Here is a 26093-nt window from a genome sequence, read left to right as displayed (position 1 = left end):
CTTTAGATGTACTTCAACTTGCTCACCAGCTCCCCCGACTCCAGCAATTCTTCCTTGCCCGCTTCCTTTTGCCTTGACTGTTTTTTTATCTGCTAACAACACGTTTTCATTGCACGGATTCCACCAGCCGAGGTTTGCAGTTGAATTTGTTATGTGCTTCGTACAGCCGGTGTCAATAATCCATTTATCATCAAGCACATCACTCCCAGTGGTCATATTAAAGCACACTCCACGATCTTCACAATCACGTCCACGATCCGTTTGCTGCAGAGTTGTTGATCTCGCTTCCTCTCTCTTCTTCATGTTATCCCTCGTTTGCTCCAACAAAACCGGGCAATTCCTCTGGAAATGACCAATCCGTCCACAGTAGTAGCACGTTTGAACGGAAACGGAACTTCTACGGCTTTCATGCTGCACGGTTGATTTCATCACTTTCTCATGCATGTCCTTCTGTTTTCGGTTTTCACTTTTCCTTCTCCATTCATCTAGCAGCTTGCCCTTCACATAATCCACTTTTAGGTCTTCTTCTGGCCGTCCTTCCAGAGCGGTCACAAGTGGACTGTAAGACTCCGGTAGGCTTGACAACAGAATCGCTACAACCAGATGCTCGCTAATCCCAACCTGGCCAAACGGTGCACCAACTCCGACGCCTCCATCAGATGATCGGACAAGTTTCCATTTTCTTCCAAGCGCATGGAGCAAAGCTTTCTAAGTACGTGAATCTTGTTGGACAATGATCCTCTCTCGTGATAAGACTTCAGCTTTTCCCACATTTCCTTTGCTGTAGTGGCTTCCATGACGTGAACCAGCTGACTGTCGTCCAAGGCCAACCCAATCACTGCTCGAGCTTTTTCATCTTTTCTAGTCCACGCTGATGTTATGTCCACTTGCTCCGGTTTCGGGTCCCTCACCATCAACCATAAATCCTCCTTCATTAACAGCAGCTCCATCCTAAACCTCCATGTCGACCAGTTGACATCGTTCAACCGATCGAACGTAATTTTCGCTTCTGCCATTTCACAACTGGTTACAATACGTCACACAATCTTTGCCTTTTGGACCACTGTGCACTACGGCTTTTCTGTTTTCACACAGGCAAGTGTTTCAATACACAACCGTTCATACGGTCTCACTGAATGTTCTCACAGGTAGGAGGAAAGACAAAATGAATCCCGCGGCAAATTGTTTTCGTTCTACTTTCGGCGCAACTGCCGGCTGCTCCTCCTCAATCAAACTCACTTGCTTCTTTTACACTGTCTGTACTACACTATTTCGTTTTAGCTGGTATGCATACCCGCCAGCGGCTCTTCTCCCGACAACAGCAATTCCAAATCTACATTAGCACTTCGACTGCAGCATTTAGACACACCCGGGGGAGGCAAAATCACTTTTCGGAACGTCCACTGAACGTAAAACTAATCATCTGAAAACGCAATTTCTTCGCGATGTCTGGGCCATAACCTGTTGGAATCCCAGCGAACGGTCTCACAACAGAATCGATCGAACTGAACCCGTCCCGGGATTATTCTTAATTCTCGAAATAAATCAACTACTACACGGAGAAACTGAAAAACTCAAAATTAGGTACTTTTAAACTCAATTTTGAGTTCTTTTTCGTCTCCTTTTTCATGCGCTCTTTCTAATGTTGTCAGAGAGTGAAGAGAGAAACAGCCCAACTTTTGCAGTTCAGTGCGTCAAGCCAAAACTGAGTTTCTAGCACAGTACTCAAATTTGAGTGAATACAACCTAGTCAAAATTTCGGTTGGGTGAAAAAAACCTAAATTTAGGTATTCCTTTCACATGGAAGCAAGCGGGAACAACCCAACAAAAACATCGATTCCATCAACTCAAAAGTGGCTTGACGCACGCAACCCCGAAGTTGAGTGGAAAGAACTCACTTTTAGGTAGTTTCGTCTCTCCGTGTAGGATTGCGTTTTCGACAACATCTCTTTCTTATAACGAAGTAGTACGGACTAAAAATACAATTGTAAACAAAACACAGTTCATCGGCAAAATGCCTCGTCGCTAACTCACACAAACACACTTAAACAGCCAGTCAACTGTCAGTTACCCAGGGGGTTGACACTACCTCACTTTTCCATATGCTACCAGGGGGCTGCCACTACTCAATCTCAACAGTCTGTCTGTCTGTCTGTCTGTCTGTCTGTCTGTCTGTCTGTCTGTCTGTCTGTCTGTCTGTCTGTCTGTCTGTCTGTCTGTCTGTCTGTCTGTCTGTCTGTCTGTCTGTCTGTCTGTCTGTCTGTCTGTCTGTCTGTCTGTCTGTCTGTCTGTCTGTCTGTCTGTCTGTCTGTCTGTCTGTCTGTCTGTCTGTCTGTCTGTCTGTCTGTCTGTCTGTCTGTCTGTCTGTCTGTCTGTCTGTCTGTCTGTCTGTCTGTCTGTCTGTCTGTCTGTCTGTCTGTCTGTCTGTCTGTCTGTCTGTCTGTCTGTCTGTCTGTCTGTCTGTCTGTCTGTCTGTCTGTCTGTCTGTCTGTCTGTCTGTCTGTCTGTCTGTCTGTCTGTCTGTCTGTCTGTCTGTCTGTCTGTCTGTCTGTCTGTCTGTCTGTCTGTCTGTCTGTCTGTCTGTCTGTCTGTCTGTCTGTCTGTCTGTCTGTCTGTCTGTCTGTCTGTCTGTCAGTCTGTCTGTCTGTCTGTCTGTCTGTCTGTCTGTCTGTCTGTCTGTCTGTCTGTCTGTCTGTCTGTCTGTCTGTCTGTCTGTCTGTCTGTCTGTCTGTCTGTCTGTCTGTCTGTCTGTCTGTCTGTCTGTCTGTCTGTCTGTCTGTCTGTCTGTCTGTCTGTCTGTCTGTCTGTCTGTCTGTCTGTCTGTCTGTCTGTCTGTCTGTCTGTCTGTCTGTCTGTCTGTCTGTCTGTCTGTCTGTCTGTCTGTCTGTCTGTCTGTCTGTCTGTCTGTCTGTCTGTCTGTCTGTCTGTCTGTCTGTCTGTCTGTCTGTCTGTCTGTCTGTCTGTCTGTCTGTCTGTCTGTCTGTCTGTCTGTCTGTCTGTCTGTCTGTCTGTCTGTCTGTCTGTCTGTCTGTCTGTCTGTCTGTCTGTCTGTCTGTCTGTCTGTCTGTCTGTCTGTCTGTCTGTCTGTCTGTCTGTCTGTCTGTCTGTCTGTCTGTCTGTCTGTCTGTCTGTCTGTCTGTCTGTCTGTCTGTCTGTCTGTCTGTCTGTCTGTCTGTCTGTCTGTCTGTCTGTCTGTCTGTCTGTCTGTCTGTCTGTCTGTCTGTCTGTCTGTCTGTCTGTCTGTCTGTCTGTCTGTCTGTCTGTCTGTCTGTCTGTCTGTCTGTCTGTCTGTCTGTCTGTCTGTCTGTCTGTCTGTCTGTCTGTCTGTCTGTCTGTCTGTCTGTCTGTCTGTCTGTCTGTCTGTCTGTCTGTCTGTCTGTCTGTCTGTCTGTCTGTCTGTCTGTCTGTCTGTCTGTCTGTCTGTCTGTCTGTCTGTCTGTCTGTCTGTCTGTCTGTCTGTCTGTCTGTCTGTCTGTCTGTCTGTCTGTCTGTCTGTCTGTCTGTCTGTCTGTCTGTCTGTCTGTCTGTCTGTCTGTCTGTCTGTCTGTCTGTCTGTCTGTCTGTCTGTCTGTCTGTCTGTCTGTCTGTCTGTCTGTCTGTCTGTCTGTCTGTCTGTCTGTCTGTCTGTCTGTCTGTCTGTCTGTCTGTCTGTCTGTCTGTCTGTCTGTCTGTCTGTCTGTCTGTCTGTCTGTCTGTCTGTCTGTCTGTCTGTCTGTCTGTCTGTCTGTCTGTCTGTCTGTCTGTCTGTCTGTCTGTCTGTCTGTCTGTCTGTCTGTCTGTCTGTCTGTCTGTCTGTCTGTCTGTCTGTCTGTCTGTCTGTCTGTCTGTCTGTCTGTCTGTCTGTCTGTCTGTCTGTCTGTCTGTCTGTCTGTCTGTCTGTCTGTCTGTCTGTCTGTCTGTCTGTCTGTCTGTCTGTCTGTCTGTCTGTCTGTCTGTCTGTCTGTCTGTCTGTCTGTCTGTCTGTCTGTCTGTCTGTCTGTCTGTCTGTCTGTCTGTCTGTCTGTCTGTCTGTCTGTCTGTCTGTCTGTCTGTCTGTCTGTCTGTCTGTCTGTCTGTCTGTCTGTCTGTCTGTCTGTCTGTCTGTCTGTCTGTCTGTCTGTCTGTCTGTCTGTCTGTCTGTCTGTCTGTCTGTCTGTCTGTCTGTCTGTCTGTCTGTCTGTCTGTCTGTCTGTCTGTCTGTCTGTCTGTCTGTCTGTCTGTCTGTCTGTCTGTCTGTCTGTCTGTCTGTCTGTCTGTCTGTCTGTCTGTCTGTCTGTCTGTCTGTCTGTCTGTCTGTCTGTCTGTCTGTCTGTCTGTCTGTCTGTCTGTCTGACCCTTATGCATTCGGAAACTACTGGACCGATCGGTGTGAAATGTTGTATGTGGGTATTTTAGGGGCCGGGGAAGGCTAGTGTGAGACCTCTCCGATCTCTGGAAGGGGGGGCTCCCATACAGATGACTTTGTGAGAAACGTCCCTATAGAGCTGCATCGCTGCATGTCGAAAAAAAAAAAAACTTCGGCGGAATCCTGGGTGGAAAGTTGTTCGCTGCGGGGCCACACAATACGGATGCTTTGCGTTGATTACAAGTAAGTACGTTGAAATATTATAGTGAAACAAAGTGTACTTGTGAAATTAACACAAGTTGTGGGGGCTCCGCTGTCGCCGAAGTTCAAGTAAAGTTCACTTTAGGTACGGTTAATATTTATCTGAACTTTGAGTAGCAAGTTCAAAAGAAGTACGAAACAAGTTCGGAACGGAACTTTTCAAGTTGTTGAAATATGTCCAACTGATATTTTTTTGAGTTTTAGAGGCACGCAAAAGTTCAACATGCGTTCGATTAAATGTTGATTGAATTCTGCTTTAAAGTTCAAAGCAAGTTTTTTCTGAACCTATTTTCGACTTTAATATCGTTTTGAAGAGAAGTCAAAAACTTGTACATGTACTTCCAAGTTCATAAACAATACATGTGTAACTTTTTGGAGAATTAAGCTCAACGAAACTACCCCGTAACGTGGGTAGATCACCTTAGAATGGTGCGTTGCGGTGTAAGATCTACCAAATCAAATTTTGATCTTGATATTTATCGTATTTTTAAATATTCCAAGATCAAAGTTTGATGCTCTTTTCTTGTGTTTTGTAGTATTTGTGTTTCAATGTACTGCTAATTAACATTTTATTTCAGCAGGATTCAGGTAAATGTATCGTACGATATAAATAATATTTTAAAAATATGTAACTGTGGCGAGCGTATCACTAATATGTAGCTTATTTGACGTACGATGTTAATATTATTTTATATTTCAGATTATCAACCGAAGAATCTAGTAATTCAACCAAATGCCAACAAGATGACGAGGAAACCAGGATGAATTGGCAGACAACTGATTCGAAGCAGTCTAACAATGGTGTGCCTGAACGTTAACCAAGCGTATCCTTTGGAGTTTACCCTTCCACTAACAACACCCCAATTCCCGTGACACCTAGGCCTGAGAGATCGTAGAGTTGTCTACATTTTTCATAGGTGTCCAAAACTAACCATCCTTTCCCATTCCTCAGCAGTCGCAAGGACGTGGCCAGGACAGTGCTCGACCATTGGAGGATTGCGTCAGTCTTGTCTAAGAGTCAGAGATTAGTCCCAAATCTTTGTGCTTTGGTTCGGACGGGAAGGAGGCAACCCTCATAACAGCGGTCTAGGACTGTACCACCTACGAATTTGTGCGACTCGCTTAATGCTAATGCTAATGCTAATGCTAATGCTAATTAAGCTCAACGAAACCGGAATTGAACCAAACTTGAACTTTTGATTGCTTGGGATACTAGATTACTATACGCCAAATATACTGTTACTTCAACATTTTGGACTTTCGGTTTGTTGTTAGTTGGCGTTTGGCGTTTGCAGTGAACTTTTTGTGATGATTTCAGGGCCGTTATCAGAAAGAGCGAAGATAGATCTTTCTGATAACGGCCCCCAGATGCGTGGGTGGATCGAGATAGACCCTACAGCGACAGAAACAATGTTTGTTTACAAAACGAGTTAGACCCTTTAGACATGTTAATGTAGAAATGATGGATTCCCGTTTTTCAAGCGAAGATGCGTTGAGTACTCTTGCTTGACTGATCCGAAATAAGCTTTCGGATGCTACATGATTCTTAGCATGGCCGGTGACCCCAACTTGAGAACCACTGCGTTTAGCACTACCTCTTTATTGTAATAATTGCTTCTTGAGATGCAGAATCTAAAAACCATTTTCACTTTCTTATCGCACTTTAGATCCGTGGCCTCTGCTTGGGAATCACTGATCTGTGCAACACCACTTTATTGTGTGTGTAATGTACAGAACGCAAACGCAGAATCCGAAAAAAAACTCACCCTCTCCAAGAATTTGTGAATCTTGAGAAGTTCGCGTGGTCCGTCACCCAAGATTGGGAACCACTAAATTTTGCAACAATTTTGTATATACAGGGGGTGGCCAAAATGTTTGGGATAGGCAACTTTTTTTCTCCCAACAAAAAAAATCAACATGCTGTAACTTTTCATAGAGTGCATCAAAAAATCTCAAATTTTGACTGTTTATCAACCTGTGCATCATTGGTACAAATTTGGGCTCGATTGAATAGTTTTTCACGAAGTTAGAACCGTTCGGGTAAAACACTATTTTTAGCAGGGCTGGTAGCAAGTCACTTTTTAGTGACTTAGTCACTTTTTTTGGGTTGGTCACTAAAAAGTCTCTTTTTTCAAGGTCAGGTCACTAAAGTCACTTTTTCACCTAAAAAGTCACTTTTGTCAACTTTTTTTGGAAATTGATAAAATAAGGATTAAAAATTTTCAAAAATGTTGAACCATCAAATGATGCCACATTAAAAAAGTCAAATTTTCCCTATACAAACCGTTTCATACAAAAAAAATCGCTTCGCAACTACTTTTATGTCTTTCTTTAGAATCCATGGGAGACATTGAAAAAAAATTAGCTACTACTTGCTCCTATCCTCATATTTTTTAATCAAATTTCAATCAAGTTGTCGGCGATAATTGAAATATTCCAACATAAAATTACCAGATTAGCCATTAAATACCTCTGAGGAAACATTTGGTCGTCATGACCGCTTTTCTCGGTAGATCAATTATTGCAGAATATAAATCTGGCATCAGATTTCTTAGTGAAGCGTGTTTTTGCGAATTGGAATCTATTTTGTAAACTGGAACAGCCATCTTCATGCACAGATAAACGCCCAAAAGTAAGCAATGCCTAATTTCATAGTGTTGAAACTGTTGTGTTAAAATTGTTTATTCAAATGTTTACAACACCTCAAATAATGAGAGTAAACCATGCACGGCCTTGAATAATCTTTAACCCTAAAAGGGATACCTGGGGTCCATTTGGACCCCAGGCGCCTTTCAGAGCTCGTCTTTGATGGAACACACTCAGCGAGGTGACGAAACTGAGGCCATGAAGGTATCCCTTTTAGGGTTAAAGACCATTACAGCGCTTTGCGAACCTCTAAATTCCTTCGCGGACATTATTACATTACGGGCATTACGGACCTTCACAGACCTGCACAAGCACTGGTTGTTTTGTGGACTGGACACAAAGGGCTTATATTCCTTGGAGATCTAGTAAGATCTGTACCATGTATACAGTTCAATATAATACTCCATTTACTTGTCAGAAGGGTCATTGGTCTGAGGCGTATAGAATAGTCATTCGTATAATACTAGTTTTGCTTGTAGATCCTGCACCTACATTTCATGGAATTTTGGGACGACCTAAATCATATGTAGAACTAAAAGTAGTAAAACTGTTATAGAAATCTTCAAAACATATGCCTTAAAAAACAACATCAATGGAATCCAATCACTGTACGTGTGTATCGAAACAACTTTTATATATATTGGAAGACTGAGTTCCATAAAGTTTGCAGAGTTTTATAAACTAACGCAAACATATTTTGTATGGGGCCGCCCCATGGTACGTCGGTGAGAGTGCAGGCAATAGCAAGTCGCTATTTAGTGGCTTGGTCATTATTTTAAGTCCCCAAATAAAATTAACAACTTCTCCCAGAATGCTTGTAACTACGTATTATGAAAATTTAACCAGAAACTATGAGACAATTCAAACAAATTAGTAAATATGGGACATTTTGAAGAAATTAAGACAGGGTGTCTACTCAATCATGAAAATGAAATTCCCTGATATTTCCAGGATTTTCCAGGTTTTCGAAAATAATTCCAGGTTTAACAAATCAGCTAAACTAAACATGTTTTCAGATTTCTAGAAATACGTGGAAACGCCACTTTTTCGGAAATTTCTAGTTCCAACTATAATGACATTTAAGGAGAACATTCCACCAGCATTTAGGACGGAAGCACGTGATGATTTTCTGATGGAATTCTTAATACAATCCTGGCGATACTTTAGAAGAATTTTCTGCATAATTTGTTGAAAATTTTGTCCATGAGTTTATGAAGGAATTTAACAAGGAAAACAACAAGAAATTACACTATATTTTTATAAAAGGTAAGCTTGGCCGTTCCTGCAGAATTTTTTTCGAGTAGTTCCTGTGCAAACTTTCTTTAATATTGTCGGACATTTTAAAAATTGCAGCTAACGCTTTTAAACTAATCCTCAAAGAACCCTTTCACGCATAGCTTCAGTTATTGCGCACGAAGACCTTCATTGGTTTCGCAAAAGAATCGCTCAAGTATGTATTTTTCAGGTATTTCGCTAGATTCTTCTCTCCAGTGATTCCTCCTTTTATAGAAATTGCTAGCAACCATGTAAGATATATTTATAGGACTTCAGTCAGAAAATCCTTTCAGAGTTTCAAAAGAATTGACTTCAAATAATACTGCCAGTTACACTTGAAATTTTTAAAAATGTCCACATAAATTCAACAAGAGGAATTTCTTAATTCCTTCAGAATATTTTAATTATTTTCTCAACAACATATTTGAACGATTACTTTACGTCAAAACATCGTTTCACCAAAAGTATGAACAAACATTGTTACAGATGGACTACTTTCAAAATGAATAGCAAAAAATTGTAATTCGATAGCTCGATTGTCAATAGTTTCACTTTTGGAACAAGTAATTGACCATTAGAATTTACTAATGAGTTGGTAATCATCAAGGTAATCATGTTCCAAAACTAGTGCATTATGTCCATTGAAAATAGTTTCTCTCGAGTTCGTTAAAATATGTGGAGCTCATAAGCAACTATGGAAAAGAGAGAGTTGAACATTTTTTCAAAAAGAGACGAACCAGCCAAGGGCTGAAAATCTCTATAATAAAGTTAAATCAATCAATTCTTTCAAACATTGTTAAGAATCATTTATAAGTTGTTCTAAAAACGTTTCTGAAATGGTCAGAAAAATGTTTGAAAATTCTTCCAGAAGTCATCTAGTTTATTTTGCTAGAAATACTAACATCGAATCCGCCAGAAGTTCCAGAATATTCTGCAGGAGTTTTAGGAACTACGTACAAAATGTATCTTTAAGTTCCTTCAGGTATTTTCCAACATCTACAGACGATTGCGAATTTGTTAGGCAAACCTCAATAAATTTTGCAAGACAGTAAGCTCATTCACCTGGAAATAAAGAAAAATAGCTTATACAATTTATGTCGCTAAGCCAATATTTAAGCTGCAGCTGCAATATATTGAAAGTTTTGAGAATTCAAAAACCTAATAATAAAATCATGTCGACTCAGTTTTCCGAAATAGGTAGAACATAAAATAGGAGATTGCTGTGAAAAAAGTACAAGTTAGTTTCAACGTCAGATATTCATTACATCTGATAAATAATATTTAACGAGCGGGTAGTTAATAGCGGCGCAGCCGAAATTTTTATTCGCTTGGAGGCCTTTCTAACTGAAAATTTGTATTAAAATGATAAACACAGAAAATCCCTGATTGTCACCAAAATTCCCTGATAATTCCAGGATTTTTCCAGGTCGAGTAAAATTCCCTGATAATTCCAGGTTTTCCAGGTTTTTCCAGGTAGTAGACACCCTGTAAGAGTTCTATTACATTTTCATAGGCTATTCAAAAAAAACAAACGTTGTTTTCTTCTTGTAATTCTTCTGAAAATTTCCAAGGGGGCAGGCTTGTCCGCACTCGGCGCATGAAAATTCTGCTCTTTTGATTTACACCACCAAAACCATCGTATTTATCCAATCTTCCTATTTTACCTGATAGAAGGATGTTGAAATATCCTAAATGTCATTTCGAACTGTCAAAAAATCGCACCGCAGCGCCACACTGTGCGCGCAAAGAGAATTGCACCCGGGTGAATTCACCCCAGTGAATTTCTCTTTGCACGCTCAGTGCGGCACTGCGGTGCGATTTTTTGACAGTTCGAAATGACATTTAGGATATTTCAACATCCTTCTATCAGGTAAAATAGGAAGATTGGATAAATACGATGGTTTTGGTGGTGTAAATCAAAAGAGCAGAATTTTCATGCATTCAGTGCGGACAAGCCTGCAAGGGGGTACGTAGAGAAATATTTCAAGTATTACATCAAAATTACTTTCTGATATTCATTTTATTTTATTTTGAGAGATTTTTTTCAAAAGTATTCAAGAAATCATATTTGAAAAATTCTTATTCAAATTCATTCGCACATTTTTAAGCATTTGTCTATCTAAGTTTCCATCAAGGTGAAATTCATGACAGAAAACATCCAACAAGTTTTCCAAGAGTTTCATAATTTATTTATTATTTCTTGACAGATTTTTCATGCCATGCTCATCTAGTTCTGCACAATATATTCTATAAAATTGTAAATACATGCAGCTTTGTACAATTTTAGGAATGGAAGATGATTTTTTTCTTGAACATTTTCATTATGCGGTACTACAGGGTTTTCTGAATCAAATTCGTTCTACAATGTTTCCTCACTAAGCATATTTTTGTGCCAAAAGTCACTATTTAGCCACTTTTTTGCTATCTGAAAGTCACTATTTGGTCACTATTTCAGAGATTTTGGTCACTAAAATAACTATTTTGACCCTCAGTTCGTGCTACCAGCTCTGATTTTTAGACAACTCATTTTTGGGCTGTCATATCTCGGAAACCAGTGAACCGCATTGAATGAATTTTTTAACGTTTATCAACAATATATTGATACCTAATACAACGTTATCAAATGTAATATTTTTTCACGGCGAATTAAGTTATAACGGGTTGAAATTTTTACCCATATAGGGGAAAATTAGACAAATTTACAGTACCACACAAAAATTACTAAATCTCGCGTTACATTTGAAAAGGGCCTATCCCCAGAACGTAAACATTGAGAAAAATCGATGCAAACATTTTCCATCACATTTCCTATTCGTATTTCACAGTTTTCGGATTTTTCAACATGCTTTTCATTTTAATGACACAATAATAGATGTATCTATGCTTCAATAATCAATTTTGCATTAAAAGTTATCAAAAAAGTATGAAAAATTATAGTTAAACATGTTAAGCTAATTTGAAAATATTCACCCGGTGTACGCCTTATTGTGAGTCTTTCTAAAATTTTCTTAGCGTGGGTTGGTCCCCCGAGTGAGTCCATTGTTGACATCGTATCAAGGCTTGGCCGTTTTTGAGAGAGAATTCTCGCTCTCGGCGCTCGGGCTGAGAGCCGCTCCGAAAATTTTCGGTTGTCGGCCCTTTAAACGAGAGGACCAACAAATGAAAACAAAATTTTACCGTTACTGGCCCATTTGGAGCACGGGCTTATGAATGATTGGGAAAAAAGCAATTGTATGCGAAATGAAACTCGATTGGCTCGGTATTTGAATTTGAATGGGGTACGTTTATTAAGCGAAGAGATACAATGATCTTAGCGGTTCGGCGGTCGGGTTTGAACTGGCAGGCCTGGCTATTCTATACTAGTTATACAATACGCACAGAGCACAATTGGGGATACGAAAGAGCTTTCGCTCACCTATCGGATGGATAGATGATCAGAGAGGTTTATCGTTGTGCGAAGAGAAGTGAGAGCGAATGTACAATTAGGCTGATTCAAAATTAATCCTATTCTTAACATAGCCGGCCTCCGTTGAAAAGTGTGATTTTCAATATCTTATCTACTAATGTACAATCTTTATCTTAGCCTAAACCACTTCACTTGTTTGTTAATTTCTAAGCAACGATGATCTACTAGTTCTGGACCTCGGTTCTCGATGTCGTCGGCTGGGAGCATGGCGGCCTCCGCCACGTTGGTGTTCCCACGGTTGACTAGGGGACGTGGGGCCAGCTTATCGACACCCTCGCTAGCGGTTCGCAGGTACGCCTAGGGGGGTCGGTTGACCACCATAGCAGCGCGAAGAATCTCGAAGGAATAGTACGGTTGAGCAACATGGAACGATAGAAGGCATTAGATATGCAATAGACAAAGGGACAACAATAACGAAAAGCGCGTAAGCGCTGTTGGATTTCAGCAAAGTTACATGTCGGCGAGGACTACGTCTTCATCAGCTCTGGCTAATTGCTGGATGGGCAGAACGCAAACCTTGCTGATTGCCCGGTTGAATTCTCCATCCTTCGTCCGCACGGAAACGACGCGAACATTCCCGTCGTCGCCATAGAAAAGTCGGGTAACACGGCCGAGACACCACCGGAGCGGCGGTAGTTTTTCGTCCTTCAGGAGTACTAAGGTTCCGACAGCAAGATTATCCCGCTGGCGGGTCCATTTGGTGCGCGGGTGCAGTCCGGAAAGGTAATCTGTGCTCCAGCGCTTCCAAATTCGGCGAACAAATTCCTGCGTCATCTGGTAACGGTTTAGGCGATTCTGTGGGATTTCTTCATACGATGGTTCGGCGGCAGCGACCAAGGGACGGAGGACCAAAAAGTGGCCGGGTGTAAGGACCTCCAGGTCCTCGGGGTCAGTAGACAACTGGGTAAGCGGCCTGGAGTTCAGGCAGCTCTCAATCTGGACGAGCAGCGTCTCGAGGTCGTCCTTGTACAAAACGGTTGTTCCGATAGTCGATTTCAGGTGCTTTTTAAACGACTTTACGGCGGCCTCCCAGAGGCCACCGAAGTTGGGTGATCGAGGTGGTATAAACTTGAACTCGATCCCTTCTTCTACGCAGAAGGAACCAACGGAGTGCTGGTGCTGCTGCGACCGGAATTGCGCTAGAAGCTCGGCTAGCGCACGTGATGCTCCTTGGAAGTTTTTCGCATTGTCGCATTCGATGACGGCGGGTTTGGAGCGACGGGCAATGAACCGTTTCAGAGCAGAAATAAACGCGTCCGTTGTGAGATCCGCCACTAATTCAATATGTACCGCCTTGGTGACGAGACACACGAAGATGGCGACATAGCATTTTACCGGAGGAGACTTACGGCCATGATGACGGTAGAATAGCGGTCCGCAAAGATCTACGCCGGTTTTCAGGAACGGGTAGGTGGGAGTCACCCGTTCGCTAGGAAGATCTCCCATTAACTGCTCCTGGACGGTCGGTTTGCAGCGATAGCATCTGATACAGTCTTGAACCACTTTCCGCGCCAGGTTGCGTACTCTTAGTGGCCAAAACTGCTCCCGCAAGTGGGCGATTAACAATTGCGGGCCGGCGTGAAGAAGCTTCTGGTGATAGTGGGTGACTACCATTTTGGTGAAGGGGTGGCTCGTAGACAGGATCATCGGGTGTTTGCGTGTTTCCGTCACCGGAGCGTTGCGAAGACGGCCACCAACCTTCAGGATTCCGTCTTCCAAGATTGGTGCTAGGGATTTTAGCTTGGAGTTGGGCTTTACTTCTCCTGTGGCAGCGACGGCTTTGACGTCGTCGGTCAGCGACTCTTGTTGAGCTAAACGAACTAAACGCATGAGCGCGTCCTTGTACTCAGTAGTCTTCAGAAAACCGGTTCGTCGATTTGAGGGATTTCGTTGCTTGCAATTGTGGCAAAATCTCAGGAGATATGCCACCACCGAGACTAGGCCGGTATACGAAGACCGAAGACTGAAGATAGGGTTTGGCTCGTGGACTTGGATTGGTAGGACAATCGCTCTTTCCTCGAGTTGTTCTGCTTCGAAGTTCTCGAATGCTGGACGGACAAGAGCAGGCCAGAATCTGTTTGGTTGACTGAGCCACGGTGGACCATTCCACCATGCTGCGCAATCTCTGAGTTCCGCCGGCAGCATTCCGCGGGAGATGATGTCTGCCGGATTCTCGATTCCAGGCACATGATTCCACAGTCCGCCTTCCGTCAGGTGTTGTATTTCGGACACACGGTTAGCCACAAACGTTTTCCAGCGGGATGGGGCAGCCGAAATCCACTGGAGGACGATCATCGAATCAGTCCAGAAAAAACACTTCATTTGGAGATTCAGTGCTTCCTGGACCTTCTGAACTAAGTGGCTCAATAATAGCGCCGAAGAAAGTTCGAGCCGAGGCAGACAGACCCTTTTCTGTTTTTTGCTGTTTCCTAGAGGTGCCAGTTTCGACTTCGAGGTTAGAAGACGGACAGATGTGTTGCCGTTGGAGGACACGGCGCGGAGGTAGATGCATGCCCCATAAGCCTTTTCGGAGGCATCACAAAAACCGTGTAATTCGATGAAAGTTGGATCGACGATTGGGACGGCCCAACGAGGAACGATAATTGTCTCGATTGCCGCAAGTTCGGACCGAAATTGCAGCCAGCTTTGTTGGAGTTCATCTTCTAGCGGCTCGTCCCAGGAACGCTTGCTTCGCCAGAGGTCCTGCACGAACAACTTGGCAACTACGATGACTGGGCCTATGAAGCCGAGCGGGTCGAAAAGGCTCGAAGAATCGGAAACCACTTGCCGCTTGGAAACGCAAATGTCTTGCTTCCATTTTGGAACGTGGAAGCCGAAGCAATCGGAAGCTGGCTCCCACCTAAGCCCGAGAGTTTTGATGGAAGCTCCTGGATCGAGGCCCAATACGGTTCGTTCATCACGTAGTGTCTCAGGAATATGCGAGAGAATCTCCGGAGAATTGGACGACCATTTGCGCAGAGGAAATCCAGCGGAATGAAGAAGCTGAAGAAGCTGCGTGCACAAGACCCTTCCAGAACGAATGGTCTTGCTTCCGGTAAAGAGATCGTCCATATAAAAGTCTTCACCTACGACTTCGGCAGCGAGAGGATGAGACTGACGGCCTATCACGGAGAGTTCTTTCAGACAGCGGGTGGCTAGATACGGTGCTGAAGAAGTGCCATACGTTACCGTGGAGAGCTCGAAAATGCGAATCGGCTCCGACGGATCATCTCTCCAAAGAATCCGTTGCAGACACTGGTCTGAAGGATGCACCTGGATCTGGCGGTACATTTTTTCGATGTCCGCAATAATCACGTATCGATGGGTTCGCCACCGCAGGATCAACGAGAAGAGGTCATCTTGGACGGTGGGTCCCACCATCAGCGCGTTGTTCAGAGAAACGTTGGTGTCCGTGGCGCAAGACGCGTCGAAAACTACGCGAAGCTTCGTGGTTACGCTGTCGGGACGTTCGATGCAGTGGTGTGGAAGATAATACGGGCGATACGGTGTGGGCTGACTAACATCTACTACTTCCTTCATGTGTCCAAGGATTCGGTATTCCTCGATGAAAGCGGAGTAAGCTGTCTTCAGTTGGGGTTTGGCTTGTAATCGGCGTTCCACGGATAGGAACCGACGTTTGGCGATATCATACGAGTCCCCCATCTGCGATAGAATGGAGGGTTTCTTCGGAAGTTGGACAACGAATCTACCGGACTCAGCTCTCGTGGTAGTGGCGACGAAGTGAGCCTCACAAGTCGATTCTTCTACGGACAATGTGCTGGAGGACTGACAGGATTCAAGTTCCCAAAATCTGGACAACTGCTGTTCGAGCCCGTCCGTGCTGCAAACGTGGACGATGCTAACAATTTCGGGATCTGGTCGGCTATTACCAGCCCGACCGGAGACGACCCAACCCAGCAAGGTATTCTGCAACACAGGCCGTCCGGGGCCTAGGCGAATCAGTCCATCGAGAAGCATATCATAATACGCATCCACTCCGATAATCATATCCACTGCTGCTGGTTTGTTGAATTGGGGATCTGCCAGGATTACTCCGGTAGGCCAATTCCATTCGGCTACGTCGATGCTATTCGAAGGAAGTTCACGTGTCACAGCAGACAGCACGTGGAACTTAAGCTGGGTACGAAAACGGCAGCAATGCGACTGGATGTGGACTACGATGGAGTGTGTGGACGTGGTAGAGGATTGTCCGATTCCCCCGACGATGTGGTGTTCCTTGACACGTTGCACTTGCAATCGTTGGGCCAAGCTTTCGGAAATTATGTTCAGCTGCGAGGCGGGATCGAGCAACGCTCTAGCCCACAGGGTGTTTCTCGAAGAATCGATGACCTTAACGAGCGCAGTCTGCAGCAACACGGTTGATGGGATTCGGCGGACGTTGGCAACCGAGGAGGTAGAGCAATGACTGAGGGCACTCGTGGATGGTGTCTGTTCGTCAGGGACGATAGATGGCGAGGAAGACTTATTTGCGTTGGACGACGTAGTTGGAGCGATTTGAGGCTGATATTGAGTCTGATTTGCGGGGGGCTGGCTTGAGTTTGATTTGGGACCCTGTGGTTGGGGAGGATTGCGAATGGGAGCTTGTTGGTGGAGCATCGTGTGATGCTTTTGACTGCAGACGCGGCAGGCACCGGATGGGCAGCTTCTAACCTGGTGATCAGCGGACAGGCAGTTGATGCAGAGACTCCTTTTCTTCACCAAATCGTACCGTTCGGAAACGGCCAGCTTGCGGAACACATCACATTTGAACGGCGAGTGGGAAGACTGATTACAGAAACAGCATGGCTTTGGAGCTGAATTGACTACGGAATGCACCACGGGGATGCTATGATGATCTGATTTTGTTGCCGCTTATCATGCGCAACCAGAGCTCACTAATACCAACGTTCACTCAATACAGCACCGGAAGAAAATAAGGAAAAACGCACTTTGGCGAACAATGTTTGCGAAAAGACGTGTTTTGTGTCTTTTCACAAACAATTCCCACTTTCTGTAGGAACTTCACTTAAACATTGACACTCTCAAATTGAAAATTATCAAATATGCCCCTTTTTCATGATCAACACTTTTATGAGATCTAATGTGATGCAAGCGTTTTGCACCAATATCCCGCGTAAAAAGGTAAACATTCAAATTTCATGACTGTGTTGGTGAATATTTTGGCTGGAGCATAAATTTATGCTCCACGTAAGGAGGCACAATCCAACCTGTCAAATTCCATAGTGAAAAAATAGGATGCCGTCCCCTTGGAATGCACGCTGCTAACCTTGATCTTCGGCACACGTGCTGGATCAGATCGGGGAGGATCAGAGGCTCGCGCTTTCCCAGGCGCGATTGACTGGAGAACGATGCAATGGGAACGTAGGAAATCGATGAGCACCTCGTACCGGGGAACGTCTGTCGATTTGTGATGGTTTTCCCACTGCTTGAGCGTTGCACTGTCGAGACGAGAACACACGATGTGAGCCAGCAACACACTCCAACCCTTGGTGTCGATGTTCATTTTCTCAATCATCTGCAGATTTCGTTCGAAATCGTCAATTAGTCGAGAAAGGGATTCGTAACTTTCCCGCTTCAGGGGTTCGACGGAAAGAAGCGCATCTATATAGGTTTTAACCACAAGCTTCTTGTTATCGAAGCGCTTTGTCAGAGACTGCCAAGCAATGGCATAGTTGGCATCAGTAATGTCGATAGGCTCGACAACCCGCTTAGCTTCCCCTGTCAGTGATGCGACAAGATAGGAAAATTTGTCCACATCAGAAAGATTGGGATTGGAATCGATGAGACTTTTAAAAGTGTCTCGAAAAGTCAGCCACTCAGTAACTGACCCGCTGAAGGATGGAAGCTTGACTTCAGGAAGCTTTATCCGAGCCATTGGGGTGGCGCGATTGGCATGTGAACCACCAGAACCCGCAACTGCACTGGTGGAGGGCACCGCGTTAGCTGTTCGTTCAGCATTCACCAAAAACCCTTTTACCTGCACGTAGATCTTTTCGAACCGATCTCGTGAGGCACGACTACGTTTTTCCTCTTCGTCTGCAGTTGGTGATTCATCATCCTGCAACAAATCAATTTGCAACCGCACCTTCAAAAAATTCTCAAAAAGCCCCTCCAAACGATCCATCCAACCCGCGATCTGTCCTTTATCCTGCGCTTCATCGTATTGATTAATAAACTCGACCACGTTGTTCAACGTGTCGAAGCAAAACCGCTCCTGCTTGGTCAATGCTCGCAAATCAGGCGACATTGTTCCACTGCAATACAGTCAGACCCACAAAAAGCTTAAAAAGCGTTCGAATAACAGATCGGTTTCGTTGTAAAATCACCAACAGCTCTGCTCGCTCACGCCGCGAGAAATCAATCCACCACCTCGTGTTAGTCCGGCGCGCAGCGTGCGCTAATCATCAACCACTCACTCAGCTCTAAACTCTCAAAAGAAGCGCTCAAATTCTCTCTGCGATTGATTCGGTTTGCGCAAGGGGTTAGTCGTATGCTTCTACTCGCTTACCTCTTCTATCTGCAACAGGGTGACGGGCAGCGCCGCGGTGCGTCGCGCAGCGGTGTGGCGCGCGGTGTTGAGGCGCGCGGCAGTTAGGCGCGCGGCGGTGAGGCGCGCGACGGTGAGGCGCGCGGCGGTGAGGCGCGCAGCGGTGGGCCGACGGGGCTCGGCCTTTGTGCTGGCGGCTAACGGTACTGATCTTATTGTGTGGACCAACGCCACGCTAACTGCTGACCACGCGGTCAACTCGAGTCACGCTTTGGTGCTACACTTTCTGTTGGTCACAAATGCACTTTCACTGATCTTCTAACACTGTTGGTTTTGCGAATTTGTTCTTTTGGCGTTCGATTCTAATTTTAACTTAAAGCCACGTGCGTTTGGTTTCTTCTCGACACTTAACCTCAACTACACTCACGCGCACGCGGTACGACAATCAACGATAGCGTTCGCGGTATCTTACTTTCGACCGACGCGAAACTGAGTTTACCGCGGCGCCGGAATGAGACGATTTGAACACTATTTTCACGAGAAGCAGCTGCTCACACGCGAACCGAAAACTACGAATTTACCGAGGCCAATCAATCCGGTTCGAAGGACCAATTTTTTATGTATGCGAAATGAAACTCGATTGGCTCGGTATTTGAATTTGAATGGGGTACGTTTATTAAGCGAAGAGATACAATGATCTTAGCGGTTCGGCGGTCGGGTTTGAACTGGCAGGCCTGGCTATTCTATACTAGTTATACAATACGCACAGAGCACAATTGGGGATACGAAAGAGCTTTCGCTCACCTATCGGATGGATAGATGATCAGAGAGGTTTATCGTTGTGCGAAGAGAAGTGAGAGCGAATGTACAATTAGGCTGATTCAAAATTAATCCTATTCTTAACAGCAATGATCGGCCGTTTTGAAGGTGGGGTTTATTCTGATAAGATTAACGGTTAGGCGGGTGATGTTTGCACAGTATGTTACTGTTGGGGGATGCTATGGAAAGGTATCAAAATCGATTTGTTTACATTTTAGGGATAGGCCCTTTTCAAATGTAACGCGAGAAATGTGTTCTTCCTTTAAGCTAAATTGGCTCTAATATATCTGATTAAGGACAAGGTTTTTGGAGTACATAGCTCAAATTTTCTAGAGCACCGTTTTTAAGAACCGGTGAACGGATTTGGACCAAAATGCATCATGCTGATTGTTCAGTGGTTGTCATTAGCATGATGCATTTTGATTCAAATCCGTTCATCGGTTCTAAAAAACAGTGCTCTAGAAAATTTGAGCTATGTACTCCAAATACCTTGTCCTTAAAGATAACTTGAGATCAGAAGTGGAAAATCTTTGCACATCAACACTAAAAATTATTGACATTGACGTAAAAAAATACATTTTTTCGAGAAAAATCCAAAAAGTGTCCATCCATGATAACTTTTTTAACGTTCAAAAAGTATATATGTTTTAATAGTTTGTGAAGCATTTGTATATTGTTAGTGTACATTCAAAATTTCATTCAATTCGGTTCACTGGTTTCCGAGATATGACAGCTCAAAAATGAGTTGTCTAAAAAATAGTGTTTTACCCGAACGGTTCTAACTTTGCGAAAGATTAATCAATTGAGCCCAAATTTGTACCAATGATGCACATATAACAGGTTGACAAACAGTCAAAATTTGAGATTTTTTGATGCACTCTATGAAAAGTTATAGCATGTTGAACTTTTTTGTAAGAGAAAAAAAAGTTGCTTATCCCAAACATTTTGGCCATCCCCTGTAACTCCTCTTTCGAACGTTTAGTATGAGTAGGCTATACTAGTGCTCTCACGCCGTAAATATAAGAGTTAGAATATGGCGTCCTCGGTGATAAATGTAGAAAAAAGACTTCCTTACAAGTTTGCCGAACATTATATCGCAGCAATAAGCTTTTGAACCTAGTTATAGACAAATTAGTCAAACGATTGACAGGTGAGTTTAAATTTATTTTATTTACCTAATTAGGATGTTAGTGTGTAATAATACACAGAACCACAGAGAACAGACATCCAGGCTAGAACAAATTTCATTCGGAAAGTTGTGTAAGGATTTGAATCTTTACTTGAGTAAGGTTGCAAACCAATACATGATGACACCACTAACGCCACCAAACACCATATTGCCACAGTCAGTGGTGTATTGAAACATTTCAAGTGGTGAATTAAATTAGTATGGGAAATTAAGCGATTGCAGCGCCACGCTATTGCCACTTGTGTTGCCGATTTCAAATGGCCGTTAAATTCCTTACACAGTTTCGGAACTGGACTTGGATGTCTGTTCTCTGTGACAGAACACCTACACGGAGAAACGAAACTACCCAAAAGTGAGTTCCTTCCACCCAACTTCGGGGTTGCGTGCGTCAAGCCAATTTTGAGTTGATGGAATCGATGTTTTTGTTGGATTGTTCCCGCTTGCTTCCATGTGAAAAAAATACCTAATTTTAAGTTTTTTCCACCCAACCGAAATTTTGACTAGGTTGTATTCACTCAAATTTGAGTACTGTGCTAGAAACTCAGTGTTGGCTTGACGCACGGAACTGCAAAAGTTGGGTTGTTTCTCTCTTCACTCTCTGACAACAATAGAAAAAGCGCATGAAAAGGGGGATGAAAAAGAACTCAAAATTGAGTTTAAAAGTACCTAATTTTGAGTTTTTCAGTTTCTCCGTGTAGATTAAGTGTCCATGAATGTATTGAATGAGATACCAATAAAGATCTTTAAAAAAAATTGACAGGTTTTAGTGAGAAATCTTTGTAACTTCTCCATAAAAATTCTCATAAACTCCTTTAAGGAATCTTCCTGAATCTTATTTTAAGATCATTTCTGGATTCTGAAGATGAAATCTTCCGAAATTTCTTTGGAAAGGTTTGTTTAGTGAAAAACCCAGAAGATGCCTCCGTCCATTAATCCATACATTTGAAAAATTTAAATTTTTTCGTATTTTTTGAGGAAATTTAGAAAATTTAGAAAAATGGAATATATTCACATGGATCACAACAATATTTTACTTAATATAGGGTATCGGGATGCTTCGTTGGCATAGTCCCCTCGTTCGGCCTATCTCAACGTAAACCAAAAACTCAAACAAACACGCATATCTGGATATTGGAAAAGCTATACGCCAAACAATTGTAACATTTCGTTTCAATTTTAGCACTTTGGAGCATTAAAATTGAATGAAAATGTCACTTTGTTTAGCTTTTGTAGACACCATGATTCTTCGGCTTAGTGGGTAGTCTATACACATGATCATAAATGGCATGATTCTGGAACATTTCGAATTGACTTTTCAATAACTGAACATTTAATGCGACGGTCAAAGACGTTATTTTGAAGTTGTAACAAATCGACGAATAATAACTATTTCACAAATTGAATGTGGGCCGAATATTGAGGACATTTTTTTCACTATGTACACAAATCTTGGCCCATCAGTAAAGTGACGTCAAAAACACCGATAAAGTGACGTCACAACATTGTTTGCGTAAGAACCAGAAAGAACGAACAGGAAGAAAGATTTTGTGTGCGGTGACTGTAAAAATATAACACAATAATAGGGTTGCGTTGCTTTCGTTACTAAATTAAAAAAGAACTTAAGTTTAAGTGATTTATTTATACTTTTTTGAAAATTTGGCTCCAAATATTGTCGCGCTTATCTTTTATTAGAGTCCTGCGGCGGTCGTACGCTCGCAAGGCATACCGCCGCGTGACAGTCGCAAGGCAAAACAAAAGAAAAAGTGATCCCGCCAAAAACAAAAGCACGTGGGTTTCGCGAAGTGACAGATGTTTTTGAATGTATTTGTGACGAACGGCAAGAGTAGCTCAGTGGAATGAGTGTTCTTGCTGTCAAACCCCATATAGTGGAATTATATACTTTTAAATCTGGTGACGCTGTTATGATTAGTGACTGTCGCGCTGATATCAGAAGCCAGAGACAGATAATCGCCATATTCTGATTTTTCTTGAGAGGCATAATATGTAATTTAAAATTAAGATTGGTGAACAAACAGAGATAATACTACAGCAGAAATATTGAAAAATGAGATAATTAGTGGTTCTAGTGCGTAGAAAGCAATAGGCCAACGTTGTATCCACTAATAGGCCAATTTTTGTACCATAGACCAACGTTGCATACCATCGCATCGAATCTTTTCAACTTCTTTAAGTAAATTCTTGAATATTTACGTTAGTTTACTTCCAAATGATGAAACATGCAATGCCTAGAGTGTGTAATATGCTCAACATATTATTTCCAGTGCTATTATTTCCTGAGTTATGGTCAAAATTGTCAAGGCGGCTTGCAAATTAGGCCAAGGAATGGTACATATACCCTACTCAGAATTGCATATTGATTGAAAAACATCAGATCACGTTTTCCTCGACCTGAATTCAATTTTGATCGGTTGATCCGGCTGGTTGATCAGCTTCGTCTCGATGTTCATGGGAACTCTGCCCTTCCAATCGATCTCGTACGATCGAATCAACTGAAAGATTAGGAAAAGATTATTAGATATCAATGGGTAGCCCAAATGAAATCGATCCTACTCTCAGCAGCAGTACCAACATGTTCTGCTCGGCCATCCGTCGCGCAATGCACGATCGCATCCCGTGGCCGAACGGAAGCACCAGGTAGGGATTTACGATCTCCTTGGTATCGCGCATCCATCGCTCCGGAATGAATTTGCTGGCATTCTTGAAGTATCGTTCTTGCCGACAGGATACCAAGTTCTGGGTAACGACAACTGTTCCCTTTGGCACGTGGAAACCTCCCAGGACGGCATCCTTGTTCAGTATGCGTCCGACGCCAATCGAGATGGGGTTGAGCCGGAGAGATTCCTTCAGGACGGCTCGACAGTAGGTTGCTTCTGCTGTGGATGAGGGTTTTAGGCTTGAGGGGTGTGTTAGTTATATGTCAGTACTCACAGTTCAGTGCAGCAGCATCGATTTGACACTCCCACGGGTCCGGAAGGATTTTACACGCTTCCTGGTAGAGTTTATCCTGAGCGTCTGGATTCAGACACAGATGGTACAGGGCAAATGCCGTCGTGTAGGAACTCGTGTGAACACCGGCCAACAGAAGGTCGGCTGCCATACCGATGATGTCGTGCAACTCCAAATTGGGGTTGCGCAGGTATTCTTCCAGAAGTGATCGCGATCGGTGTTGTCCGGAAGCTAGCTTCTGTTGATCTTCGTCAAAGTAGAGTAACTTTTGCGACACTAACTCAACGGCAGTCTTTTCCATGAATTCTTGAGCTTTCCTGAGCTTTCGATAGGCTGGAGTCTCGAAGTATTTCCACAGTTGGAAACCCTGATCAGTGGGAAGGATACTCTGGTTGGTAACTTCAGCAGATTCCATCAGGCGCGACGATAGGGAGTTGGGTTTCATTTGTTCATCGGAGAAACTATCCAATCGTACATCGAAGGCCATGAGACAGATCACTAAAAATATATGAATTTAAATTTCTCAGAAATAATTAACGATTTCAACAGTAACCGACATTCCAAATTAAGCCTCGATATCGCGGGCATGAAATCGGGAACGCAGTCCTTATCGGTGGACTTCATGCTAGCGACGAACTCTCGCGTGACCTTATCCGTCAACGGCAGAAAGTTTCTCACACTCTGCGGCGAACTCAGTCCCTTCTGTAGCTCCGAGCGTATCTTCCACCATTCGATTCCGTTTCTAAAAAAAATCACAGACTGAACGATTTTTGAATTTCAAATTCCCAAGAATGCTAATCTCACGTCGCCAGCAGGCCAGCCGTGCGATACACATCGGGACGATCTCTTCGGTACTTCGCCAGAGCGGTATGACTTCGCCGCGAAGGATAGATCCCAGGCGTTTTGTCGTTCAATACCGCGGCAATGTCGTTCGGGTCGTACAGCCAAACGATATCCTGACCGGGCACCATGGTTTCTCGTACGATGGAACCATACTTTTCGTACTTGTCTTTGCCAGACTCATGCAGGGCATCGAAGCTGTATTTTCCTGCAAAAATGATCGACGATATATGTAGGTAGTTTGAGTAGTAAAGCCACCACTGGTGGCAAGAATATGGATTTATGCAAATCTGATGATGGCTGAAAGTCAGCAGGCCGAAACGTTATAAATCTTGTTTTAGTGTGTTGCAATCACCGAACAAAATCAACAATTCCTAAATAGGGTATTGGTTCCCTTATTAAGCATGTGGCTCCCATTTTCATCCTACGAAAAACATAGGATTGAAGCACTGTTTGTTTTGTTTCTTATTTTTGTATTTTTTGTTAGAAGTGAGCACGCATGAAAACAAAAAGAACGGGATCAATCGGTGCCGTAATCGCTTGATTTCAAATAGGATGAAATTGGGAGCGTGAGATTACTGATGGTACACAAACCCTATACAACTCAACGGTGACCAAAACCCTTGCGAAGATATACCTAGGTATATGTTGATCAGTGGATTGAGTTTTGATCGACAGCTTACCGATTCCTGGAATGTACTGATACAGATTCCCCAATCCAAAGGGGCCTCGAGGGCCTGGGATTTGATTGAAGGGCTTCACGTTCCTGTTATGGATACAAGAGATTTTTGCATTACACGATAAGATATAATAAACTAATAAACCAACTCAAGTATAACAGTTGCACACGATCTCGAAGTCATCGATATAGTACCACTTTTAATTTTCGACTTCACCAAAGAAAGGTACATTTTGCCAAAGAATGAAATGGCACTTTAAACTTATCAATGAAAATACACTCCAGCGATCAAGAGCAACGAACTTGATCGGACGCATACTCTGCCGGCTACTAAACTAACTCGATCAGTCGGCAGCAACCGGAGAGGCAAAGTTGAGTGAGAGGTGTACAAAGAAGGCTGAAATCAAAATATGGAGAGTGGTCAGTACCAATACATTTCTACAGGCTCTCTTGTACGCCATCCACTGTCCAGAGGAGAGGCACATATGTATAGATACAAACGGCTCAAATTCAGCTGACCAGCTGATTTACTCGACGTTCAGTGTGGTAGTTGAGAAGAAGAGCTTTCAAATAAGGCAAGTCGTCTAATACAGTAGTTCATCAAATAGCGTCATATGATTGATTCCAATTGGACCTAATGTGTCCGGATGAATTTGTGGGGTCATTGTTTATTACACTGATCAACAGATTAAAAAAGAATAAAATGTTAAAACCGAATTCAATTTTTTTTTATTTAATAAAGGGGTGTTTTTGAAAGACTTAGGCTTATACTTGGGGTTAAGGGATTTCTCCAGGAATTCCTCTAGAAGTCCTCCTAGAATTCCAACAGGGATTCTTTCAGAGATTCTTCCAGGAATTGCTTCAGGGATTCAGGGATTTCTCCAGGGCTACATCTAGGAATTCCTCCAAGGATTCCTAGCGGATTTTTTTTTCAGGGATGCCTCTAAGAATTTATCCAGGAATTCTTCTAGGGATTTTCCCAGGGATTTTGCCCAGGATTCTTCCGGAGACTTCTCTAGATATTCTTTCAGGAATTCCTCCAGGATTTGCTCCATGCATTCTGATAGGAATTCTTTCACACTATTATCCATGAATTCCTCCAAGCTTTCCTTCAAGAAT

The 26093-nt window shown here is 43.3% G+C and overlaps 2 protein-coding genes across 3 annotated transcripts; both read right to left on the bottom strand.

Moving 5' to 3' along the window:
* Positions 1-12422: 12422 nt before the first annotated feature.
* Positions 12423-18240, bottom strand: LOC134286948 (uncharacterized). The gene is made up of 2 exons (XM_062848661.1): positions 17260-18240; positions 12423-16757 (listed from the first exon to the last, which is right to left on the bottom strand). The coding sequence occupies exons 1-2, from the start codon at positions 18238-18240 to the stop codon at positions 12423-12425; spliced, it is 5316 nt and encodes a 1771-aa protein (XP_062704645.1).
* Positions 18241-20809: 2569 nt separating this feature from the next.
* LOC109399201 (cytochrome P450 302a1, mitochondrial) lies at positions 20810-25342 on the bottom strand. 2 transcript variants are annotated; one of them, XM_062854111.1, is made up of 8 exons: positions 25124-25342; positions 24979-25061; positions 24260-24503; positions 24013-24197; positions 23438-23953; positions 23060-23382; positions 22849-22998; positions 20810-21530 (listed from the first exon to the last, which is right to left on the bottom strand). In XM_062854111.1, the coding sequence occupies exons 1-7, from the start codon at positions 25204-25206 to the stop codon at positions 22882-22884; spliced, it is 1551 nt and encodes a 516-aa protein (XP_062710095.1). In that variant the 5' UTR covers positions 25207-25342; the 3' UTR covers positions 20810-21530; positions 22849-22881. The 2 variants fall into 2 exon arrangements, with proteins under 2 accessions (XP_062710095.1, XP_019527184.3); XM_019671639.3 differs by lacking the exon at positions 20810-21530 and having other exon boundaries at positions 21861-22998.
* Positions 25343-26093: the final 751 nt, after the last annotated feature.

This window comes from Aedes albopictus, chromosome 2 (genome assembly GCF_035046485.1).
Source record: "Aedes albopictus strain Foshan chromosome 2, AalbF5, whole genome shotgun sequence".
In the NCBI taxonomy this organism is placed as follows: domain Eukaryota; kingdom Metazoa; phylum Arthropoda; class Insecta; order Diptera; family Culicidae; genus Aedes; species Aedes albopictus.
Note: the sequence above shows the minus strand (reverse complement) of the source record. Positions and strands in the feature narration are given on the sequence as shown.

What these genes read in the sequence shown, in the direction of transcription:
- LOC109399201 (XM_062854111.1), bottom strand. Translation starts at nt 25,206, where the DNA reads ATGTACCTTTCTTTGGTGAAGTCGAAAATTAAAAGTGGTACTATATCG. An exon ending in TCAGTACATTCCAGGAATCG is followed by an intron (nt 24,504 to 24,978) that starts GTAAGCTGTCGA and finishes TCATTTTTGCAG; the next exon opens with GAAAATACAGCTTCGATGCC. An exon ending in ACGGCTGGCCTGCTGGCGAC is followed by an intron (nt 24,198 to 24,259) that starts GTGAGATTAGCA and finishes GATTTTTTTTAG; the next exon opens with AAACGGAATCGAATGGTGGA.
- LOC134286948 (XM_062848661.1), bottom strand. Translation starts at nt 18,240, where the DNA reads ATGTCGCCTGATTTGCGAGCATTGACCAAGCAGGAGCGGTTTTGCTTC. An exon ending in CACGTGTGCCGAAGATCAAG is followed by an intron (nt 16,758 to 17,259) that starts GTTAGCAGCGTG and finishes TTCTGTAATCAG; the next exon opens with TCTTCCCACTCGCCGTTCAA.